At 40.0% G+C, this 22299-nt stretch overlaps 1 protein-coding gene across 4 annotated transcripts in view; it reads left to right on the plus strand.

The window, feature by feature from the left end:
* Nucleotides 1-22299, plus strand: part of PIK3C2G (phosphatidylinositol-4-phosphate 3-kinase catalytic subunit type 2 gamma) — a 197216-nt gene that overhangs the window by 144884 nt on the left and 30033 nt on the right. For all 4 annotated transcript variants that reach the window (XM_048302295.1, XM_048302298.1, XM_048302297.1 and 1 more), the window contains 4 exons: nucleotides 2156-2265; nucleotides 9930-10122; nucleotides 10699-10820; nucleotides 15047-15155. In XM_048302295.1, the coding sequence (XP_048158252.1) occupies nucleotides 2156-2265; nucleotides 9930-10122; nucleotides 10699-10820; nucleotides 15047-15155 (534 nt within the window). The remainder of the gene's footprint in view (nucleotides 1-2155; nucleotides 2266-9929; nucleotides 10123-10698; nucleotides 10821-15046; nucleotides 15156-22299) is intronic.

Below are 22299 nucleotides of genomic sequence, written 5' to 3' on the forward strand. Positions count from 1 at the left end.
ACACCCCGTCGACGAGCTCTTCATAGCAAAAGGAATTAAACAAACAAGACCAGTTTGGGAACACCTTGATTTTGCCAGTAATGTTTGGAAAGGTGAGTCTGTTTCTGCACTTGAAGTGGGATGTTGGTCAGAAACTGTAAACATCAAAATACTTCAGTTCCATGGGCCATTTCTGGAAAAAATAAGTAGACTGTGAACTCCACTTTGAATTCATTTCCATACAGAATTTCAGATGTCATCATGGAGGGATAAGATTAACTAACCACTGCTTATTTGTACCAGTGACAGTCTAAGATTTCTCTCACTGTTTGGAAATCTGTATCATTAATCTTTAATTCTACTCCCGTGTTCTGTTTTCTCAGATGCTTAACAGTAAGACTGTTTCTAAAAAAGGTAATACCTCACAGAATAGTAAACTGTACCCTTGGTGACCAGTGACAATTGGTGGTTTCCAGCAAACATGATTATGAACAAATTGAGGGATTTTTGGCCCAGTTTGGAAATTAATATTATTTCTTGGTGGTGAGCAGCATGTTTCTAAAGCTGTACTGACATTTGCTACTGGGAGTAAGAAATAATCCATGAACTTTCCATCACTTTCAAAAACAGAAACATCTGTGGGAGACCCAAGAGTCTGCTGGCTGAGTTCAGCTGTGTAAATGCCTGTAGTTCATCACCTTTTCTCTCATTAAAGATTTGATGTGAACTATTATAAAGGGGGTGATGGCAGGACACAAACACCTTCTGATTAAGAAATGCAAACTCCATTATGTTATAAAGATTTTTTCATATAGAAAATTATTAAAGGATCTTAGGGATGATGCTAGAGAGCAAGTAATTAATCCACTTGCCTCCACTGTGATCAGAAATTTCAAGGGGGCAGGAGTTGTTATCATCTTTTATAAATGGGATGAAGGTATATTGATAAACAGCACTGAGCGTCCTTCAGTGCTGGATATTGTTATTGTCCCTGCTGTCAACTCACTTTAATTCACTTCATTGAGCTTTCTGCCTCTCTGTTCCTTGCCAGCCAAAACTCTGTGTAGACAGCAATCTGACTGTCCAGTGGTATCTTAGAACAGGACTGAGCAAGATGTCAAAAAGAAAATGTAGAAATATTGAGAATTTTTGAAGAAATAACCTTAAAATAAAATCAGTGCTTCCTTTTTTCTTTGCTGTTACTTGAAAAACTCAATGGGTCTTTCTGAGCTAGACATAAACATCAATGAAGAATACACAGCAGTGACTGCAAATTCAGATACATTTCCTTCTGAGCAATGTGAAAGAGTAATGTTTTTCTGCATTACACACAATAGAAAGCATCACTCCCAGCTTGCTGTGATTGTTGAGGAAAAATCAGTAAGTTTTGAAGTGAGGAAATGTTGTTGTTGTTGTTGACATTTGAAAATGCCTGGAGAGAGCTGTGTGGGCAATTGGACACAGTCAGCTGTCTAATCTCCTCAGGTTTTTACTTTGCAGTGGGAATATTGGCACTATTTGTTTTTCTAATCTAATCTGGCCAACTAACTAGAACAGTTGTGCTCCTCATTGACGGACAGCAATACCTCCTCCAGAGGGCAGTTCTCTCTGCCCACCTCAGGGCTCCTGCCATGAATCAGTGTCTGAAGAACCTTTTCTCCTCCTCTGACTGTAAAGGGAGTGAATCTGTGATCCCTTTGCAGGAGGAGTCCAGGGTAGTGATGGTGGAACCGGGAGTTACAAATGAGAGGGTGACGTTGCGCTAAATTGAATTAGGGCTAATACAACACTGTGAGCACAACAGAAATGTGGTTACTACTGTTCAGGTGGCTAAATTTGGTCACCTTCCCTTTATCACCATTAGAAGGCTCTGAAGGAGGCTTAGCAATGCACACCTTGAAGGTATGGTATCTGAAGAGAAAATGAATAACTAAAATGGATCGTTGATTCTGACCCATGCCCCTTTCAGGTGCCTCGGTGTGAAGGTTTACAATGCAATATATTCACTTTATTATTCCAGGCATTGCTCTAGCATCAGAACCACTTTTCAGATCAGCAAAGCTGTTTTACAGGATGTTTTGGTGTAAAACCTTTCTTTTCTCACTTAGGCCCATTTCATTTAAATTTCTTTTCAGTAGAACAGTGGACTAATGACCTAACATTTCTTTACTTTTAGATGCTGCATGCAGGATTGCCTGAGCTAAACAGCATCCAGGATCTGAAATATGTGTACGATAACCTTCGTCCTCAGGACTCAGATCTCCAGGCTACAAGCTACTTTACAAGGTAAAACCAAAATATAATCCAGAAACCTTGTCTTCTTCAGGCATGATGCAATTTTTCTCCTGTGTTAAGAAGGTGTAATCAGGGAAATTACACAAAAGAATAATTTGTCTTCACAGGTTTACTTTTAAAAAGTCATTCCTTATGCATGTTATAACGAATTTCCTCTAATTTCTGGAAGAAACAGTTGTGCATTTGTGGTACACTTGAGTCACTTACTCAGCACCTGGAGATTTCTTAGGCTTTCATGGCAAAACCATCCTGATTTGTATCTAGTTGGGTTTTCTCTCTGGTTTTAAATGCAGCAGCTACATGTAAATGGATTTGGGCTGCTTAAAGAGGTTCAGCTTGTCAATGGTCTGAATGAGAGCCTTCAATTTCTGCACTTTATTCCTTTTTCTCTTCCCCTTTTGACCTTCTGTGTTGCCTCAGAGAAGTTACTTTCCCTTTGCTAGTTGTAGTGTCTCCATCTGCAAAACAGTGCTGATTCTTGCTTTTAAACAACTAACAGATCAATCACAGAAAAGCCTTGTGAGTGAATATTCATTTAAACATTTAAAGCTTCATTTCTGTTAGGATGATGAAACATTTCACCTGTTTGTGATAATGACTGGGGATTAGTGATGAGGAGCTGCAGCTGATGTGCATAAAGTCAGTCTAAAGCCCTCAGTCATGATCTTTCAGGTCAAGCCTCGGCATTACCTATAATTCCAGCTGTTGATGTGATGATGCTGTAGATGGAATGAGTGGAGACTTACCTGGGACTGGAAACCTACTTTGTAATTCTAGGCACAGCATGGGACCAAATCTCCCTGTCAGAGTCTGCCCTGAGCAGCACCATCATTTCCCAAGGACTATGAATTTGTGCGCCCTGGGCACCTTCTATCCATGCAAAGCGACCCAGACTCTTCTGGCCTTGTGAAAGTTTTGGGAAATTAACATTTTGCTGTTTACGTGTCTAACTTTTGCTAGTTATGTGTACTAGAATCTGCTACAATCTGAGGAAACAAAGTTTGGAGAAGGCTGGGACAGAGAGAGACTTTAAGGATGACCTTTCTTTGAAAAAAAAAAGGGACGAACTTGTCAAACAAAACTATTGTTCCATGACTTTACACACAGCATAGCACTGAGTTTCTTCTCCTGCAACACTTGTTTTTTTCATATTCTTTCACTATTGCCTCTTAGCAAGACTGTTATATTTTAAAATTTAATTACAGCTTCACATTTACCATCAACTCCTACCTTATCCTTTTCTTTAAAATTTCACATATTCCCAAATTACAGACTTATATTTCCACTTCAAATAGGAAACATGCAGTTTCTAATTAAAGTCTTGATTCTGTCAAATAGTTTGGGTGGTTGTGTCTGTCTCTCATGGGTAAAATACCCAGGTCGTTTAGTTAGTGGAAAAGGGCTGGGATATACAAAACAAGCAGGGGAATCTGAGTCTTTAGAGTGAAAATTGCATCAGTATCATGCAAGGCTCAGAGCTGGTACCCCTCTGGAGGTGGAAAGGATCAGTTTTCAGCTGGGTCAGTTATGGTTAGGGTTGCAGCCTTGCTTAGCTGGAAGGATGAAGACTTGGTTCAGGACAGAGCCGTATCTCCACGCTCTTTCTTTTGAGGGCTAGGGACTTCAGAGTGGGAATTCACCTGCAGTCTTCCTCAGCCAAAGCATGTGGAATAAGGCCAACACTGTTTTGGAAGAAGAGCTGGTGTGCTTTGTTGCCTGGTAGAGGTTTGTGTTAGGCTTAGGAAATCCTGTTCAGCTCACAGAGACTATAGGTAGGACTCAGAGACCAGCATGTCCTTCTTCCCCTTAGATTTCTTCTTAGAGATGGTGTAAAGGATATGAAGGCTGTGAGAGTGGAAGTTCCACTCAGTTCTTGCACACCAACAATGCAGTTGTGCTGTGGGCTCTGTTATTTGAAACTGCATTTTCTCCTAAAATGCGTTCTGCGAACTCAGAGCTGTTGTTCCAATTTCCTTCAAAATGCTGAAGGTTTGTCATTGTCCATGGAGATCATTACATCACGTAGAAGGGACAGATATTGCTAGAGTGCATATTTTATTCATTAATATTCTTAGGATGTGTTTTTATTATATATGCTCATTTGCAAGAAGAAAATCCCTTTACATTAGTTAATGAATTTCCATGGATCTAATTTCTTTTGGAGCTTTTTTTCTCCTTTATTCTAATTTCTATTCATTTGAACATAATTTGTGGTGATTAAAAATATTTATTAGCATTTCAACATATTTGAACATGGGGAGAATATCAAGCCTCATGTCTAGTAGGATTTTACTTTGGAATTGTATCCAGGAACTTTTCAAAATGAAGATTTTGGCATGGCCTGATACTCGGATCTATGCAGAGACTGTGCCTCTGCAAAAACACTTTCCAACCTGGCTTTGGGAATGTTAATATATTGAGATTTTTGTGAGCTTTTTGCTATCTACATCATCTTTATTCCTTATGTCCTTGTTATACAAAATATTGATATGAGAAAAAAATCCAGTTACATACTTTTCATGGTCACTCTCCAGCTTGTTCCTGTATCTATTTTTCAAGCTGCCCTTAGAAAGACAAGGAAATTGGAAGTTCTGATTATTAGCACAACTTCTGGTAGTTCTCAAATCCCTCATAATTTGTAGCTCCTTTTTCTCCATAATTGCTTCCAAAAACACTTCACTGATTTTTAAAAGTTCTTTTCTAGACTAAGACTGCAGTCATCAGAATGTTAAATGTTGCCAACAGAAAGTTGTTTCTTGTTCTAAGTACAAGGTAGTTATTGTAATCTTTCAGATTCAATCATATAATATATCTACTGAAAATCCCAATCTGCTGCTAGTGGAAATAGGAGAACAGTATTTCCCTGTGTTTCTGTAGAAATGGGTTGCTTTTAGCAATTTCCTGAGTTTGGTTTAGCCATAACACTGACATTGGCCCTACTGTTGTTTAAAACCAACATGAAATGATGAATGATGTCACAAATACTCCTGGCAGAACAATGTTTATTTGTTCTTTGCCGTCACCTCTTTGGCCAGCAGAACAATTGTGTCGGAGTTTGGACTGTAAAGTACTGACCCCTTTCAGGCTCATAAAACATTCTGTGTTTTACTGAATTCCTTTGGTCTCATTCTTGATTTAAGTCATGTGCAGCAGTCTGTGGTCTCATTTGTGTGCAGCTCTTCTGACATGGGGTCAGTTCCCTGTTACGAGCTGATGAGCAGCAGCGTTGAGTCTCACAGCTTCCAGCCCTCTGGAAGGTCCCACCCTCACATCGTGGATAAACAATGCACCAGTTGAGAGTTAAACAAGAGTTTCTGTGTTTCCTTGTCAGTCCTGTGCACCTACTGCCAAATGAAACATCGTTGTCTCTCCAGCATCTGCCCTGAACTCAGTTTGATCCCTGAAACTCAATTTGATCCTTACCCCTCCCTCCTCTCCTCTTCCCCTGACAACACAGTTTTGTCAGAAACCCATCTTACCTCTGGATATAAATTTTCTTTATGGTTTTCTGCAGATGTCTTCAAATGTCAGCATGATGTGGCAGACTGCCTGATATTTTTAACGTGCCTGCACAGGGATGTATATTTAAAATTGGTTTAAAGAGCATAAAGTTAGCCTAATGCAATGAATGGAGTTGATTTCAATTGATTGCGTTGTGCAATCTAACCCACTCATAGAAACCCATGAATAAGAGATGCAGGATGGATCTGACAATTACCAGGGGAGCACATTGCATATCTTCAGCAGCCTGATTGAGGGGGGTGCTGCTTGGGTCAGCTGCTGTCTTTATTTATTAATGGACTCATTTTTTAGATACCTGTTGTTGCTCACGTCGAACATATCCACTCCAAACCACAAATGCCAGCAGTTTTCAAGCTGGACAATCCACAGTAACTCCTTTCAAAACATGACACTGATCTCAAACTGATCAGCCAATCTCTGTTTCTCAGGTGGCTGCAAATATTTCAGCAAGAAATTTCCCAAACAGGTGAAACATGGTGAAAGTTGGTGGCATCTGAAAGGGAATGGAGCAAACTATGGTGCTAAACTTTATTTCAGTGGTGTTGAAGTAGTTTGTCAAGATTGTGGTGTATGTGCTCCAAAGGAGCAGAAGGCAGACTTCCTCCTTGAATTAATGATTTTTGAGGAATTCAGTCTGTTGATGAAAGCAGTAATATTCTGCAAAAGTCTATTAAGAGTATGGGGACGTACTACCCAACTTGTTTTAAAATGGAGCTTTATAAATTCATGGATGGAAATGTGGAATATAAATGAAACAATGTTCACTAACATCTGAGAATCCCATGAAAATAGATTTTATTATACTCTAAATGATTTTCTGGCCTAGATGGAAATGAGAAGCAGCATACCATCATGAATGATAAAGAAATATCCACCAAGACTAAGATCTTAATAACTAGTCAGTAATAATGATTTTATCTGCTGTGTATAAAGGCTGGTGTGTCCAGAAAAATCTAAGAATCAGCCCTCTTATGGGATATACCTGCCCCATAAGAAATGTCTGCTTCCTAAAACTCGAGTCTCCAGCTACCACTAGTCACTCTTGAAAATATTAGCCAAACTTTCCATCCATCTCCTTTTACACAAGCAGCCAGCCAGTCTGTTCATGTTTTACCTGATACTGTAATTTGACAGCTCTGTAGAAAGACTGAAGCCAAATCTGAAATTCAAAGTCAATTCAGCAGGTGGAAAGCAGAAAGCCATTTCTTTCCAATAATCCCAGATATTTAACTTTCTTTTCTGAGAAGTAGGTCAGACACCAATCTGCATGGTAAACAGTTATTGTCATGTGGAAAACAGAATTTTTCTCTCTGAAAACTGTGTTGGCAATATTTGGATTCACTGCTAATATTACTCTAGTTAATGACAGTTTCCTGTTTTCTTCTGATTAACCTGTCCTTTTAATGCCCTTTGTATTGTTCACTTAGTTTAGCTATCTCTAGACCATCAGGCACTAATTTTCTATGCAGCTTGGGCTAGTAGAGCTCTGAAATAAATAATAAACTTTTTGTCATCTTTGTGAAGGCAGAGCCAGCTTTGGTCACAGGCAAAGGTGGTAATGGCCAGGGAGCAAGAGGAGGATTTTTACAAAGAATACCCGTGACCTTACTTCTTTCAACTACTGCTAAGCTTAATGTGGCTGTAGAGATAAAAAGGTGTATGGGGATCTGGGAGAGTTCAAGGAGAAGCTTCCACCACTGGTCCTCAGGATGAACTTTTAAAATGCTAGCAGAAGGGGGTATCAGGTACCACAATGTGATAAACTGGGTCACTGAACTAATCCAGGCCAGAAATAAACTGCAAGATCTCAAAAAGATAAGACACATGGGTTTGATGTACCTCATTGCTCTGTGCATAGTTAGGAACCAGCTTTAGGGAAAGAGGGTTCCCTTAAGCCAATTTGTCCTTAAAAGAAAGTGCAGAGAGCCACAAGCAGAGTTGTTTCACCTTGCTCTGAGATGGCATCAGAATAGCAAAGAGGCCTTGAATTCTTTGTCGATTGCCTGTAATAAGGTTTGCTTAATGTTTTCTATCCTAGCAAAGAGGACTGCATACAGACAAAAGAGAGTATCAAGAGGGGAGAAAACAACTCATACTTCTGTTCTTATTTGACTTTAAATATAATCATTTCAAATAACTCACAGGGAAAATCTGCAACAATGACAACACAAGGCTGTGTTTAGATTTAAAGTATGTGATTAGCAATCTGTGTTTTAAAAGTATTTTGGAAGCCTAATGGATCCATGGAAGGAATAGTGGTAGTCTGATATCAGTTCTGTGTAATGATGATGTCTGAATTAGTACTAATTTACAAGCTGAGGCCTGTTTTATGTAAGTTAAAATGCAGAGTGTTTAGCTGCAAAGTTCACGTGCCTCTTACAGTAAAGTGGCAAATTCCCTAGCTGCTCTGCTATAATATGGCCAGTTACAGATTCTATAACCTAATGTCTCAGTGATTTAGGAAGTGTTTAAACTATGCATTAAATTAAATACATAGGAGTTAAAAAGGAAAAGTTCACCTCTGATGCAGCCTAGTTAATCATAACTGAATTGATTTTGTACTAGTATTTTGAATGAGATTTGTTTTCTTGTTTTACATCAGAGTGTTAATTTCTTTATTTATTAAATATTTTGTATGTATCTGTTTCTGAAGAATTTAATTAATAATTAAGATAATCAACCAAATCAATTCTGAGGTACCTTTCCTTGTATTACATTAAGGGGAACATATACCTCTCTCCTCAGTTTACTATGCCTAATTAGTGTAGGATAAATTCACACATTATTTTGAATAAAATCTGAATTTCAGGGGGTGAGCTGGGGAGCTGTCTGTAGGTAGAATATTCGTTATTCTTTCTGGATTGGTTTCATCTGTGAAGCTACAGACTTTAGCTGGAGCACCTGAGATCATGGAAATTAGGCTAATGTGATGAATGGAGTTGATTTCAAATGATTGCACTACGCATTCCAACCCACTCACAGAAACCCATGAATAAGATTCTAATTTGAAATGACAGGTGAAGCATTTGTTCAGCTTTGAACAAGGCATGATGAAGGTGGTTAAGGGTGTTGCCAGCCCTTGTAACATAGTTAGATATAATCCAACACTGGGAGAGAAAAAAAAAAAAGAAAAAGAAAACACAGCAAAACCCTGACAATTTGGTAGTGGTTTGCTGCCATACAACTTGAAACTGATGTGTTGTTGTTCTATAACATCAGAACAGATCTAGGATATCTTCAGAGAGCTTAGAAATAAGCAGAGAAACAAAAAAAAATTACCATCAGAAGTTAATAGGTCTTCAAAATTCAATTAGCAACTGAATTCAAAAGAGCAAGTGTTTTCTAAAGAGTAGTGCATCTCACTCTTCAAAGATCTGTTATTTTCTTGCAGTGTTATTTCTCAAGTTGAGTTCACTTTCACATTTGCAGTACATATATATCTCCATGTTCATCTAGGGGTTTTTTTATCTATTGTGTCTTTTTTGATGAAAGATCTCAAAACTCTAGGAAGTCAAAACAGTGTTCTGGCTCCCCTTGCACAGGGATGAGATGGAGGGAGATACCAGGAGAAAAATTCTCTCTCTTTTTTAGTTCGTCTTAAGCAGTTCCACAGGGATAGAGCTTTTAAGAACTGGGTAGAGGATTTAGCAACACATCATGCACAGCTAAATCACAAATTGAATCCAAGAGCCTTGTGCAAACACGTGTAAGCTCATGTGAGGTTAGTGCAACCAAAAATAAATGTAATCATAACCAGTGCCTTCTCTCCTGCTTGGCAAAATGAACACCTGCTCTTCAGCCCTGGAACTCCTCAAAACACACATGGAACTGTTCCGCTTGTCCCTGATGTCTGAAAGGAGGCTGGTATCCAGCTCGTGACGAAGAGCTGCTCCAAGCTAAGCCCTGAGGCAGGCTGTGGCAAGAGCACTCCTCTGAGCACTGGAGCTCAGGGGCTGGAGGGGCTGCAGTGCAAATAGCAGCGACTGGTGTGTGTGTGTGTGTGTGTCTGTGGGTATGGGAGGTAGGCTTTAGAATCTGGGATTTTTTGGTCTTGTATCCATAAAAAGAGGGGTCAAGGAGTGGAAACAAAACAGATGCATAAATAGCACCTCCTCTGTTTGTTCACTCTTCAGGAAAATAAAGGAAAGTTTGGAGTGCTTTCCTGTCAAACTCAATAACTTGATCCACACGCTTGTACAGATGTCAGTGGGGAGCTCTGCAAAGCCTTCAGCTCCAGAGACTGTCCCTCAGGAATGGATGATGCTGGACACAGAGAGGTCAATCGCAAGGGCCACCATTTTGGGATTCTGCAAAAAGCCTGACTCTGTATGTATTATGTTCTTTGCTCGCCCTCATTTGCCTGGATTTTTAATGACTCTTTCAAGAACTTATACACTCTCCCTCTTCCTTTTTAGAAGATGTGCTTGTGCCACATTAAAAGCATCATTGGATGAATAGTGGTGCCATAAGCAGTGAGCTACCAGAGAGCAAAAACACCAGGCAGACAGATATTTGCAGGGAGCCATTAAGGAGAACAGTTCATTCCCCATAGTGAAAAATAAATCAAGAGCTAATTAAAGCATCCAGAAGGAAAGCATGGCACAAAATTAGGAAGCCTAATAGAAATTGGAGGCTGTTATACGATGCCTTAATGGTGCACTATTAGTTTTCACACACTGCAGTGATCTTTCAGTGTTTGAGTTGTATGCTACCCAGACAAGTTTCTCTTTCCGTGCAGCAAAGACTGTGAATTACAGACTGAATTCTCTGGCACTTGGCACTACATTAAAGGAAGGTTTTTCTTTGTTAAAATCACCCTATATATTCTCTTGTACTTTTTTTTTTTTTAATTTGCCTCTCTGATAATTTCTCTTTGCTGCCTCTCCCTTTCCCCCCACACAGCTCTATCTCATCCAGGTGGTGCAAACCTGCAATGTGGTCACCTTCGTGGAAAAATCATTCGAACAGTTCTCCAAACTTCACAGCCATCTCCAGAAGCAATTCCCATCTCATGCCCTCCCAGAGTAAGGCAGTGTATTAGTGAATGTTATTGTGCTGTTAAGTGGTTCTCTCTCCTGTCCTCACACAAATCCGTGAGAATATTCACGGCAGAGGTATTTTTAGAAACACAAAGGCAGAGCAAGATATTCTATCAAGCCTTCTATTCAGCCCCAGAAGAAACTGAATCAGAAACCATTGTGACAGTCTAAGTTTTATATTTTATTTTTCCTTTTTTAATGGGGGGGGAAAAGGGGAACAGCTTGGGCCTGACCAAACTGTTCCTGAAATTAAAGGGTAAGTGGTGTTGACTTCATTTAAGGTGCCTTTAATAGTTTTTATTTTCTGCATTATGTTTATCAAAACTCATGGCAAGATCCATATGTTAAAGCAATGTAGGAGTGCTCACAGTGGGTCAGAACAGAAGTCTCTGACTCTAGCACCAGGATGAACATTTTTAGAACATGATGCACATACTCCCAGATGAGAAATACGCAATAATCTTATGTTCTGTCCTTCCCCAAACCCAATATTTTGTGCCTCACATCATTCAGTTTTATATCTTTTGAAAAATATGCTGTCATTAGTTGCAATAATTCTGAATGTTACTTTTTATCCATATGCGTGTCCATTCCTGCTTTTCATTTTCTGAATGTTATTTCTTTACAGTTTCCTGGGGCAGTGGGTCCCATGGTTTATTTCTGCCTTATTTAAATCATCTTTGCCTTATGTAACGATTGTCCATGGCTTTATTAACACAAGGGGAGTTATTTTTCCTATATATATATATCATATACGTTATACTGCATACACCACTGAGTACAAAGTAGTCCTCTCTTAGACAGTCCTGACTTACCTGGTACAAGCCCTTATTCAGGCTCAGTCTGCAAAAAACCATAAAGCTGGCCTAAAATACAGCATCTTACTTGAACCAGCTGAGATTCAAGTGATACGCTTGAAAAAGAGAAAGGTCTGTGGGTTTGACCTGAAGTAAATAGCCACAAACAACATGGTTTGACTTAAAGCCCACGAATTTCAGATCCAAAGTTGGTATTCCCCCGAGCTTGTGAGAAGTATTCTGAAAAATGGCTAAGGTTAGTTTATTCTAGAGAATCTGTCTCCTGCCTGAGGGGATTTTATTGACTCCAATTTGATTCATTATGGCTTTCTCACATGAACTGGTTTGCAGCAGCTGGTGAGAATTGAAATTTCACTAAACAAATACTGAAAGTGCTTGAATCATGGTTTTGATTTGGGGATACTTTCAGGCTAACTATTAGGTTGTAAAATAAAATATTTAACAAGTACCTTTTTATGAATTTTTCCTGTGGTGAGCAGAACCCTTTGAAAGAAAATACATTTTTCTTCAGAAACTTATAAACCTCAGAAACCCTGTAGTGAATTTCAAAAATAGTACTAGCCATTTTTCAGATAAATCTACCTCTAATAAAATCCTTCACAACATTTTCACTGCTAAAGAGCACTTCAGAACTCACAGAGGGTTAATCTGCGTATACTGAGGCTGTCTCTAGGAGCTCCAGTGCTTTATTGCCATAATTCAGTCCCAGCAGTATCCTGTCACTGCAAGATCTTTCCCTAAAATTGTGTTAAAACAATCCATTTTATGATGTTTCTTGATAGGCATGGTTTTTTAATGTTAAAGTTTTGGGTTGTTTTCTAACAGAACTTCATTAATTTGAGGTTTTTCATGTATCCCAGATTTTATTCTAATAATAAAAACCTAATTATTTCTTTATAGGAAGTTATTACTGAAACTGCCATGCCATATCAGACCATTAGTCTGCCTGTGTGTTACAAAGCTCCAGCTCTGGCTGATGCCAGATGCTTCAAAGGGAGGAAAAAGCCTTGTTCCACAATGTAACCACAAAATCAGTTTAAATATGTCTGATTTAAAAAGTCAAATGTTTAATATTACTAGGATAATTGGAACTGCTAACAGAAAGGATTTGGTTTCTGCTTGGTATTGATTCTGTGAAATTGCACATATTCGTGTCTCATTAGGAGAAAACAATGAAATATGAGAGTGCTTCTTCATACAAGTGCTAAATACTGAGTGCATTGTCAGAAATGAATGGCAAAAGCTCAGACTTCTCAGAATCTTGAAATTTTGCTATTGACGTGTTCATTCAGCCCCTATTTAAAAGTTAGGAACACAGCTGCCCTAAGCAAGCCCTTGCACTCCAGCACCATCCTTCTCATTTGGTTTCTCAGAGGGTGTTAATTGTGTTTAATTATTGTTTTGTAAAGTGCCAAAAACCTTTTCGCCCAACAAAGCATGTAAGTGACATAATTTGTAGACAGAACAATGTTCAGACAAGTAGGAAATGGAATGTGCTCTGTAGGACATCTGCACAGGGTGCAAGTTTGTATTTTCTGATCCGTTTCAAGTAGATGCAAAGATGAGTGTCAGGTTGGAACGTTCACCTTTTCTAACACAAGTGCCCCCACACGGGCAAGGCCGCTTTCAGCCACAGACACGATTCAGCAAAAGCACAAAGGCCTTTACAAGAAGGGTTCAGTGCTGCCACAAGGTTCGTGTTGTCCCTCACTCCAGCTGTTATTGGTGCTATCAATCAGCAGTTTCTCTGTCCTCTGTTTGGCCACTGTGCTTCGGATGCATCTTCTGAGGGCCTGCATTTTCCAGCCAGAGCCCTCTCTTTGTGTTACACAGACTAATTCACTTTAAGCTGCTTCCAAACAGTTCTTCTCTCCCATCCCTTGAAAGAAGTCCTTTTGTGCCCCAGAACATTCACAGGCTATCTCTGTGTGCCAAATGACCTGGGCTCTATTTTTAGCTGTGCTGTTCACATATGTCATGGTCCTGGGTCGTGTCACTCGTCCCTCCCCATTATGTGTCCTGCCACTGTGATTTGGTGAGGGAAGAGTCCAGTGCCACGGGCAGGAATCATCAAAAGTTCATACATATATGCAGCATGCTGATGTCATCCTGGTCCCTCGCTGGTTTCATTGCAAACTACGTTACATCAGCCCTGAGTTTTTCCCTACAGGATTTTCCAGCTGCCTTTCTGCAGGCTGGCTGAGTGTGCCTTTCCAGTGTATCACAAACTAGACAGCTCCTTCGTCTGAGCCCGTCAGATACCTGTTGAGATCTAGTGGGTAAAAAAGCTCATAGCAGAAAAAAAAGAGGTTTGTAAACAAGACACACTTGACTATTTACAGTGGTGGCAGGGGGAGTTGAAATACAACCAGATGAAAACTTCTACTTTTCTCTGTCTCATGCGTTAGAGGACATAAAGCATAATGTTAATTATGCATCCTGCTATTAGCAATCCGTATCACAAAACCCATTACGTGCAATTTAGCACAGATAGCTTTTCTAATGCTCCTTCAGCCTGAGAGATAAATAACCTTTGTCAGGGCAAGGTTAATATAAATTGATCATGTGTGTTGTTAAAACTCTAACCTTTTGACTGATCTAATATGCATGGTCTCTAAAATGCAAAGATGATTCAAGTAAAGAAATGGGAAGTTTTGACATTTTCAACCACCAAAGTATTTGAAGATTGACATAAGGCCATTCTATGCATGTGTGATTTATTTACTAACCCAAAACTAAATTCATCTTAATAAAAATTCAGCAAGAGCATTACTTGTGCTATTTTTATTGTTACCGCTTTTGTTGGGATTGATTTTGTTACTATGATGATAGTTTGTTTTCATATATTATTTTTAATATGCTAGTCCCTGAAATTAGATATGAGATCAGGGATTGACTCTGGAAACCTTATCTACACTCTAAATAGCTGAGGTAAAAATGCAAGTAATGATATATTCATCAAATGTCACATTGTTGCTGTAAGGCTTTGGTGCTCAATGTTCTGTGGTAAGGATATGTCAACTCTGGGCTGCAATCAGAGATCTGTTGTGCAAAAAGGCAGTGTTTTCTTGGGATCATAAAGGGACAATTATTTAGATATATTTAGAAACCATAAAATGCAAAGGAGTGTCTTTTAAGATTTTTTTATTTGTTTACATAATTTTTAATTAATTATTTAGAGAGAAAAAGTGCTTCAGTATGAGACAATTTACTAGCAAATTATTAGAAGAAACTGAGTCAGGGGCTAAAAAATCCTCTGGACCCTGCACACATCCATTCCCTTACCTGCAAAACCTCTCAGGAAGTCTTGTCTTTCTTCCGTTAAGTAGAGCTGGAAATATTTTCAGCAAATACAGTCCAAGAGTTATGCTTACGAATATTCTTCTTTTGCAGGTTTCCCCATTCATGGCATTTACCTTTTACGGATCTTGAACACAAAAGAGTGAAGGATTTGAATCTCTATCTGAAGCAGCTATTAAGTGGCTCCAGGAAACTGGCTAATGTGAGCATTTCCAGTATTTCTTTTATTTGCACATGACTTCTAGCAGCATTTTACCAAAAGATTCAGGAAATTTTCCATTGCCTGTTTTAGGAAAAAAAAAAAAAAATACATAAGTGACATACCTTGTAATGATGCATTTTGGGATGGAGCCATTGCAGCATTCATCAAAACTTAAGACAAGGACAAGTATGACTGAGAAATAGTTCATCAGACCTAGCAGGGCATTTTTCAGAAAAACTTTTCTTCTTTTGCTGCCATCGAAAAATAGTGATTCACTGAATTTTTGACAGTAAGGAGTAGGTTCTGAGGAATGTAATGTCTAAAAAAAGAAGTAAGCTTTGAAATATTGAAAAGTCTGATTTTGACAGTTGTTAAATGAAAAGTTCCATCCTTTCAGCCCAGAAATACCCATTTCAAAATGCACCTAACAGGTAGAAGAAACAGTTTTGCAAACATAAGACCTAACCCAGAATGTTTCAATAATATCAGAATGGTACATTTGTGTCCATTAAAATTGGTGTTTTCACATTTGTTTTATTCATTATTTTTTTCTGAGGTTTGAGGTTCTCCTCCTGTTTAAAAATGGAAAGCCAAAATGGTAACAAACATGGACTTTTCATTGTCTGGGGCAGGACAAAGCTTTGTGCACCTCAGCAGCAAAAAAGCCAGAGCTGAGAGTAGCAAAGGGGCCATGGGCACCCTGGGAAGATGTTAAATCATGATGCTGCAGAAGCTGAATGGTCAATTACTGACAGTGACACCAGGGTCTGAGAGAAAGGAGCATCCTCCAGCGAGCAGCCTTTGTCAGGAAAGCTGTCAGGCAGGGAAAAAATGGTGTTTTACATTAGACCCCAGGCTTACACAGAGGCTTAGTAAATTCAGGTGAGTCAAGGCACAAGCTCGTGCTTGACCCTGCTGTTTCACTGTTGGCACATTCTGCAGCAGAGCTTGGGCCTCTGCCACGTGAGCCATGTCCCGTCCCATGGCCTCAGGGCCACAGAACAAACTGGGGATGCTTTGGTTTAATGGTATAGACAGCCAAAAGAGGGTATGAGAGGATGTTTGTTCTCCAAAATCTCAAACAACTTGCAGGAGGAAAATAAAAAAAGTTTGCTGCCTGACTATATAACTTTCCCAGCTGTGACTTTGTAATGGAGATTAAAGAGGAAATTGTCCATATGCAAGACAAACAGGAGTTATCTTATTAATATGAATATAAATTCTGAGCCCTGAGTTGAAATTGAAAAGATTTCCAAATAGGATAAAAATCTTTTTGTCTCACAGAGTTAGAGTTAATTTGGTGTGAACAGCTGACTTGGGTACTTGGTTCCCTTGACTCACACTGGGAAATAATCTGCTCAAGTTTTGGTTGATTGTTGTGCAATTAAAACACAAGAAGTTTCACCTCAACTTGAGGAAGAACCTTTTTACACTGAGGATGGCAGAGCACTGAAGAGCTGCCCAGGGAGGTCGTGGAGTCTCCCTCTGTGGAGGCATTCCGAGCCCACCTGGACATGTTCCTGTGTCACCTGCTGCCAGTGACCCTGCTGTGGCAGTGGGATTGGACTGGATGATCTCCAGAGGTCCATTCCAACCCTAAGGGTTCTGTGATTCCTTCCTGACCTCACGTTAGGGCCATGGGTTTATTTTACATTAGCGCCTTTTGGTCACAGCTGAGGAAAAGCTGATCTAAGCCCATGACCTAGAAATGAAGAGCTCAGTATCTTCTGCTGTGCTCTGGGCTGCTGGAAGGTACACGGATTTTCAAGTTGGGCCAAACACTGCTGTGCAGAAGCCTGATCTACAGCTGAAAAGTTAGACTGCTTAAAGCCCTGGGATAGTCATAAAAACATTTCCCGGTCATGCACAGGAGCTCTGCTGTGCCTCCCGCTCCGTGGGTTAGTGCCCAGCCAGAGCAGGCTGCCTGGCAATGGGCTTCCCAGTGCCCTTGCTCCTCCCTTCATGGGCCTGCAGCACACACCCCTGGAGCTGGGGGCATCCTCCCAGCACTGGAACACAACCATGACTGAGGTGTTCGCAGGTAACTCTGGACACATCTGCTCGGGGACAGACACTGCTGTGGCTCTGAGTCAGCCCAGGGGGGCAAATTTCCAGGCTGGAGGGCTGAACCATGAGGAGAAGAAATCAATTTTGTACCTGTGGGGGCTGTGCTGCTACTGGTGTGCTGGACTTGGAGGGCAAGGGGTAACAAACAGAGTAATGAGCAGATTGTTTCCATCTGTAAAGTGCTGCTGCATGTGGGAAATCACCTTGCTTACCCCCATGCAGCTAACCTGCAGTTCTGGATGATAACCTTTAAAGTTATTGATACTCCACAAACATTGAATCATTATTTTTACTTCAATATGCTTCTCCTGCTGGGAGATGGGAGAAATTTAGAAAATACTGACATGTTCTGACCCACTTAGAACAAGGAGAGCAGTTGGTGGGTAATTTCCTTTGTATTCCCTTCTTTTTTACTTTTCACTTTGGTATGAGTCTTTTAAAATATCATGGTGTCATCTTGGCTGTAGTCTGAGCAGAAAGCCAAGCTAGGAGGCTTTCTTGATAAAAATAAATACAATTATTTTGTCCCTTCTTGTGCTTATGACAACTTTGCAGTCAAATTTGTCCTTTTTCTCAAATTGTTAGAGAGCCTGGCTGAAACCATTTAGTGAGTTGTCAGTTCTCAAGCACTCAAACTGTCATTCCTATGAAATAGTAAAACTATGTAGGAATAAATAATTAATTCAATTAATTCATAAATTTGTGAAGAAATCTAGAAGGAACAGATTCCTGGAGAACAGAATTCCTTTTACTTTCTCGCTACAGTCATTTCTTTATGCTGAATTCTAATAGCTGTAATGTATTGTAGCTGCAGAGTAGGCTGGAGTATTGTCTGGGATAGAGAGAAGAGCTTTTATTTCATTATAAAATACTATTGTAACACTTGTAATCACTGTAAACACATTACCCTAAGTGACTAGGCGCCATTTTCTGCTCTTAAGAATTTAGTCCAGTCCACACAGGACTGACTACATGCTTGGTTCTACCAATCAAGTAATTATAAATCCTAGAAATGAAGAAAGAATCAGATTACATCCAAATTCCTTCCTCAGTCGTGCCTTAGGTGTAAGCTTTTTAGTCCAGACTGAGTTCTGATTATGAAAATTTTATTATAATTTAGAGTAGGTCAGAATGTCACTGACCTTTTCTGCTAAATGGTTGGAACAAAGGAGGAGAGGTGGAAAACAGCTGCCTTCTTATTTGCACTGGAGCTCAAATGGAATTAAATGTTTCTTCAAACCCTTCTTTAATGAGCAGAAACTTCTTCTTTCTCTATCTCTGAATTTTAGTGCCAGATCCAATAAATGCAGAAACATCAGTTGATGGAGATATTTGTTCTTGGACCAGTTTAAATGCTTAAACTTGCTCATGCCCATCCCTATTCAAGGCATTTTTTTTAAGTCTGTGGTTTACTTTAAGCACAAACCTCGCTTAGTTACTTTCATTGAAGAATTGCCTGGAATGGGAGTCCTTTCTGAAATTCAGGTTAGCACTGTTATAAATAACTCCTCCACCAGACTGTGTTCACGAACAACAAGCTGCATTCATTACATCAATCACTGACATGCAGAAGTTGATGCACCTTCATTGTCATAGTGAATCAAGTAGAACAGGATGAAAAATGGGTTTCAGCGCCGTTTTTTAAAAAATTTCATTCTACTTGTCCCAAACCAGTGTCAATATTTCTGATCACAGCGAAGGAACATTTAGGTTTGAGCCAGCTGCACCATTGCTGACTGACTCATCATCTGCATACACTGAAATACCTGAGTTTTCTAGATCTGCAGGGTAAAATTCTCAGCACTCTTCAGAAACTTTGAGTTTTGCTCCATTAAATGGCAAAACAACCAAGTGATGTCACCAATAAGAGGTGAAGCACCAAGGAACAATGAACTGAAGGTGGGTAACATGGAAGATGACAAAAACATATGTTCTCAAAGCATAAAGAATCTGTGACAAAAGACAGCTGCTGCTGACCCATGTCATATTTTTCTGTGTTTCACTCAACTCCAACTGAGCAATGGGCTGAATGGAGACTGCAGCCCAAATCTCATCATACAAATTAGGGCTGCCCTAGTGGCTCGTGATTTTATGGCTGTGTTGTAGGAGGGTTGTACACTGCCTGGGGACACAAAAGCAAGGTAAGGCTCCATTAATTAAGTCTGTGTCAAATACAAAAGTAAGTTCAGGTGCACAGTAGGCTGATCATTAAAAAAAAAATATAGTGTCTTTTGGGATTTGAGTCTATAAAGATTTTCGAAGTATCCAAATTAACTGAGGACTTTGGGGGTGAGGATAAACCTTGTGCACACAGGTAAGCAAACAGTGATGGTGTTTCAGCTGTGGATAGGTTCTATAAACAGCTTTATGGTGACTTACAGGCTTTGTAAAAGGACTTTAAAGAGGATGTAAATGGAAATGATTGTAAATTATGTTCACTCATTTTCAAGCACACAGTAAAAACCAGGACCACAGCATTGTTCTAGGGTGACTAATGTTTCACACTGTAAAAGTAATCAAGTTTGATAAGAGCTTCCCATATTTCATTTCTACTTTATTCACTGGTGCTCCTTGGGACTTGCAGAGATGAGAAAAAAGCCCCACATGCCTGTATGGGGTACATACCATGAGGGTACAAAGTGCTCCCAGGGTACATGGGTCCCTTGAACTCCCACCACTCCCATATTCCTGCGGTGAGGCATCCAGCAGAGCCAAAATGGGGAGAGTTCAAAGTCCTCTCTCTTCCTCTGTCCTTTCCTGAAGTCGCAGCAGCTGCACCAAGGTCAACTTTTTCTGGTTTCTTTCTTTCCTGCTGATTCTCCATCCTGTTAAAGTGTAACAGGCGCATGGGTGTTCTCTGACCCCAAATCTACTCTAGCACAGCTGAAAAGAAAGCTGAAAGCAGAGGGGAGGCTGCTTTTCTTTCTATTGAAATTAAATCTGGCTTGAAATCTGGCTGTGTTTCACAAACTGCAGAGTGCTTTTCTAGTTAGTCACTGAAGGAGAGCAGTAGACAAATTCTACCATGCTGCAGTGATGCAGGGCTGTGCCAGCCCCCCAAGGCCACTGAAATATTTTATTTTGGTTGTATCCTAGTGCAAGTAAAGGTGGAATTTGTCCCTTTTGAATTTAATGGCTGAAAAATATCTCTGAGTTCTAGCCAGACTGACCATACCTACCTGTTTGCTCCTGATCAGGCTAATATGTTGAGTGACCTGCAAAAATATCAGAATTACCTATTGAAGATTATTGTCTTAATAGGTAAGAACAGATAAAGCGATAGGAGGATTTCCTAAGAATCCCTAAGTGTGCAGTATTTTAGGGAATTTTTGCGTGCCGATTTAAAGGTAAGAATTCCAGGAGGAAAAGGGTGAGTGAGCACTTGTGGTCATCCTCAGTGCCTTCCTTTCTGCCAAGACCATCACAGGGTCTCTGAGATTCCCACCCAGAGTCTCTTCTGTGTAACAAAAATTGCTGGGTTAGAAATGGACTCTCTCCACCTTAAAACAGCTCAAACGTGTGTTCAAAGCTCTGCTAGACCTGTTTCTATTTAGCAGTGTACCTAGGTGCAGGCTTAATTCTGTGCCTCAGTCGCATGAACTGGGCTCCAACTGATGGAGGTCTCATAGATTTAGGAATCACCTAAAAGTTCAGTGTGGTTTTTTGGAGGTCTGCTGACAAAGGGGGAACTTAATAAGGTACTTACACATTTTCTGGTGGAAATCTAAGTGGTGGGGTCCTGCAGCAGGCAGATTAGCACAGGTCAGGGGGAAATTGCTGTCCTTTAAATAACAGTGAGCAAAATGCTTATCTCCACAAACACCCAAGAGACACCCCCCCATTGCTTTTGAAGCACTTTGCCCTGGACAACCTGCTGCATCTGCTCCTGCCACATGATCTGTTCCATCAGGTTTTTGCATTCCTTCTGCCAGGATCAGCCTTGCTGCTTCCCCACAGGCTTCGGTAGCCACTGAGCATGATGGGCACACAGGCCAGGAAAGCTTTGCCATCAGCTGTGGCACCAGCAGGGTTCATGCCTGTCCTGTTCATGCCTGCTCTAAGTTCTGCATGGCTCCACTTCTGTACTTAAACCAAAAGTCATTTTTTTCAGTGTTCACTCCTTTAGAATGAGATTTTGGAATTATTGCCTGAAACGTCTTTGCACCTCGTGTTTACAAACCTCTTGGTTCCTGCATTTCCATTTGTTGCAGAAAGAGTAGGTGGAGAGGAAGCAGAAAGAACACCAAGCTGCTCAGTGTGGAATTTTTTCTCTTTCAAGTCAGTTTGTGTATCTTTATTTCCACCTCCTGCCTACTTCTCTCAAGATCTTTGAACTCATAGGGCTACTTAAGTTTCTCTGCTTATTTTCATGCTGTCAAATAAAGGCCGGGCTGCCAAAAATATACTCTCAGCCCTGGAGATTTCCTGCACTTGGGACTTGTGCTGAAAGAGCGAGTGAAGGTTCCTTAGGGAATAACTCAGCTGTTTAAAGCTACTGGAAGCTGTGGCAGGTGTATGGGCTTTCCCCTGTAAGCTGTCTTCATCAGATGAGAGAATAATTACTCATGCTCAGTACAGACAGGTGTATTGGCAGTCCACTGCTAATAACTTAAGGATCCATCACTCAATTCAAGGAAAACAATTATGTTGGTTTCTCTTTCTTCTCTTTTTTTTTTTTTTCTCCCCTGATTTTTCTTTTAAAGAAAATATCAGTATGGGAGGAAAAACTTCAAACAGTAGAGTGAAAAATGAAAGGCAACTGTTAAAATAAATCCAGATTGCTAAATCTTATCTCTCCACTGAACATACACATCTGTTCCTCTGTCTGCTGTATGCTGTAAGCACGTGTTAACTCCTCTCTAGCTGTTTTTGTCACTATCCTCTTCCTTTTCTTTTTTCCTTGCACAAATTATGCTACAACTTGTCAAATTGAAACAACACAAATACTACAAGAAGTACATCTTGCTGATAAGAGACGCGTTATTTTCCTCTGGCTGGAAAAAAACAATGGTGATATTTTAATGCTGGAATCTGAAAAGTCTCTTGTTCTATCCATTCATTACAGTGTCAGTCCAAG

The sequence above is a fragment of the Corvus hawaiiensis genome, chromosome 4 (assembly GCF_020740725.1).
Source record: "Corvus hawaiiensis isolate bCorHaw1 chromosome 4, bCorHaw1.pri.cur, whole genome shotgun sequence".
NCBI lineage: Eukaryota > Metazoa > Chordata > Aves > Passeriformes > Corvidae > Corvus > Corvus hawaiiensis.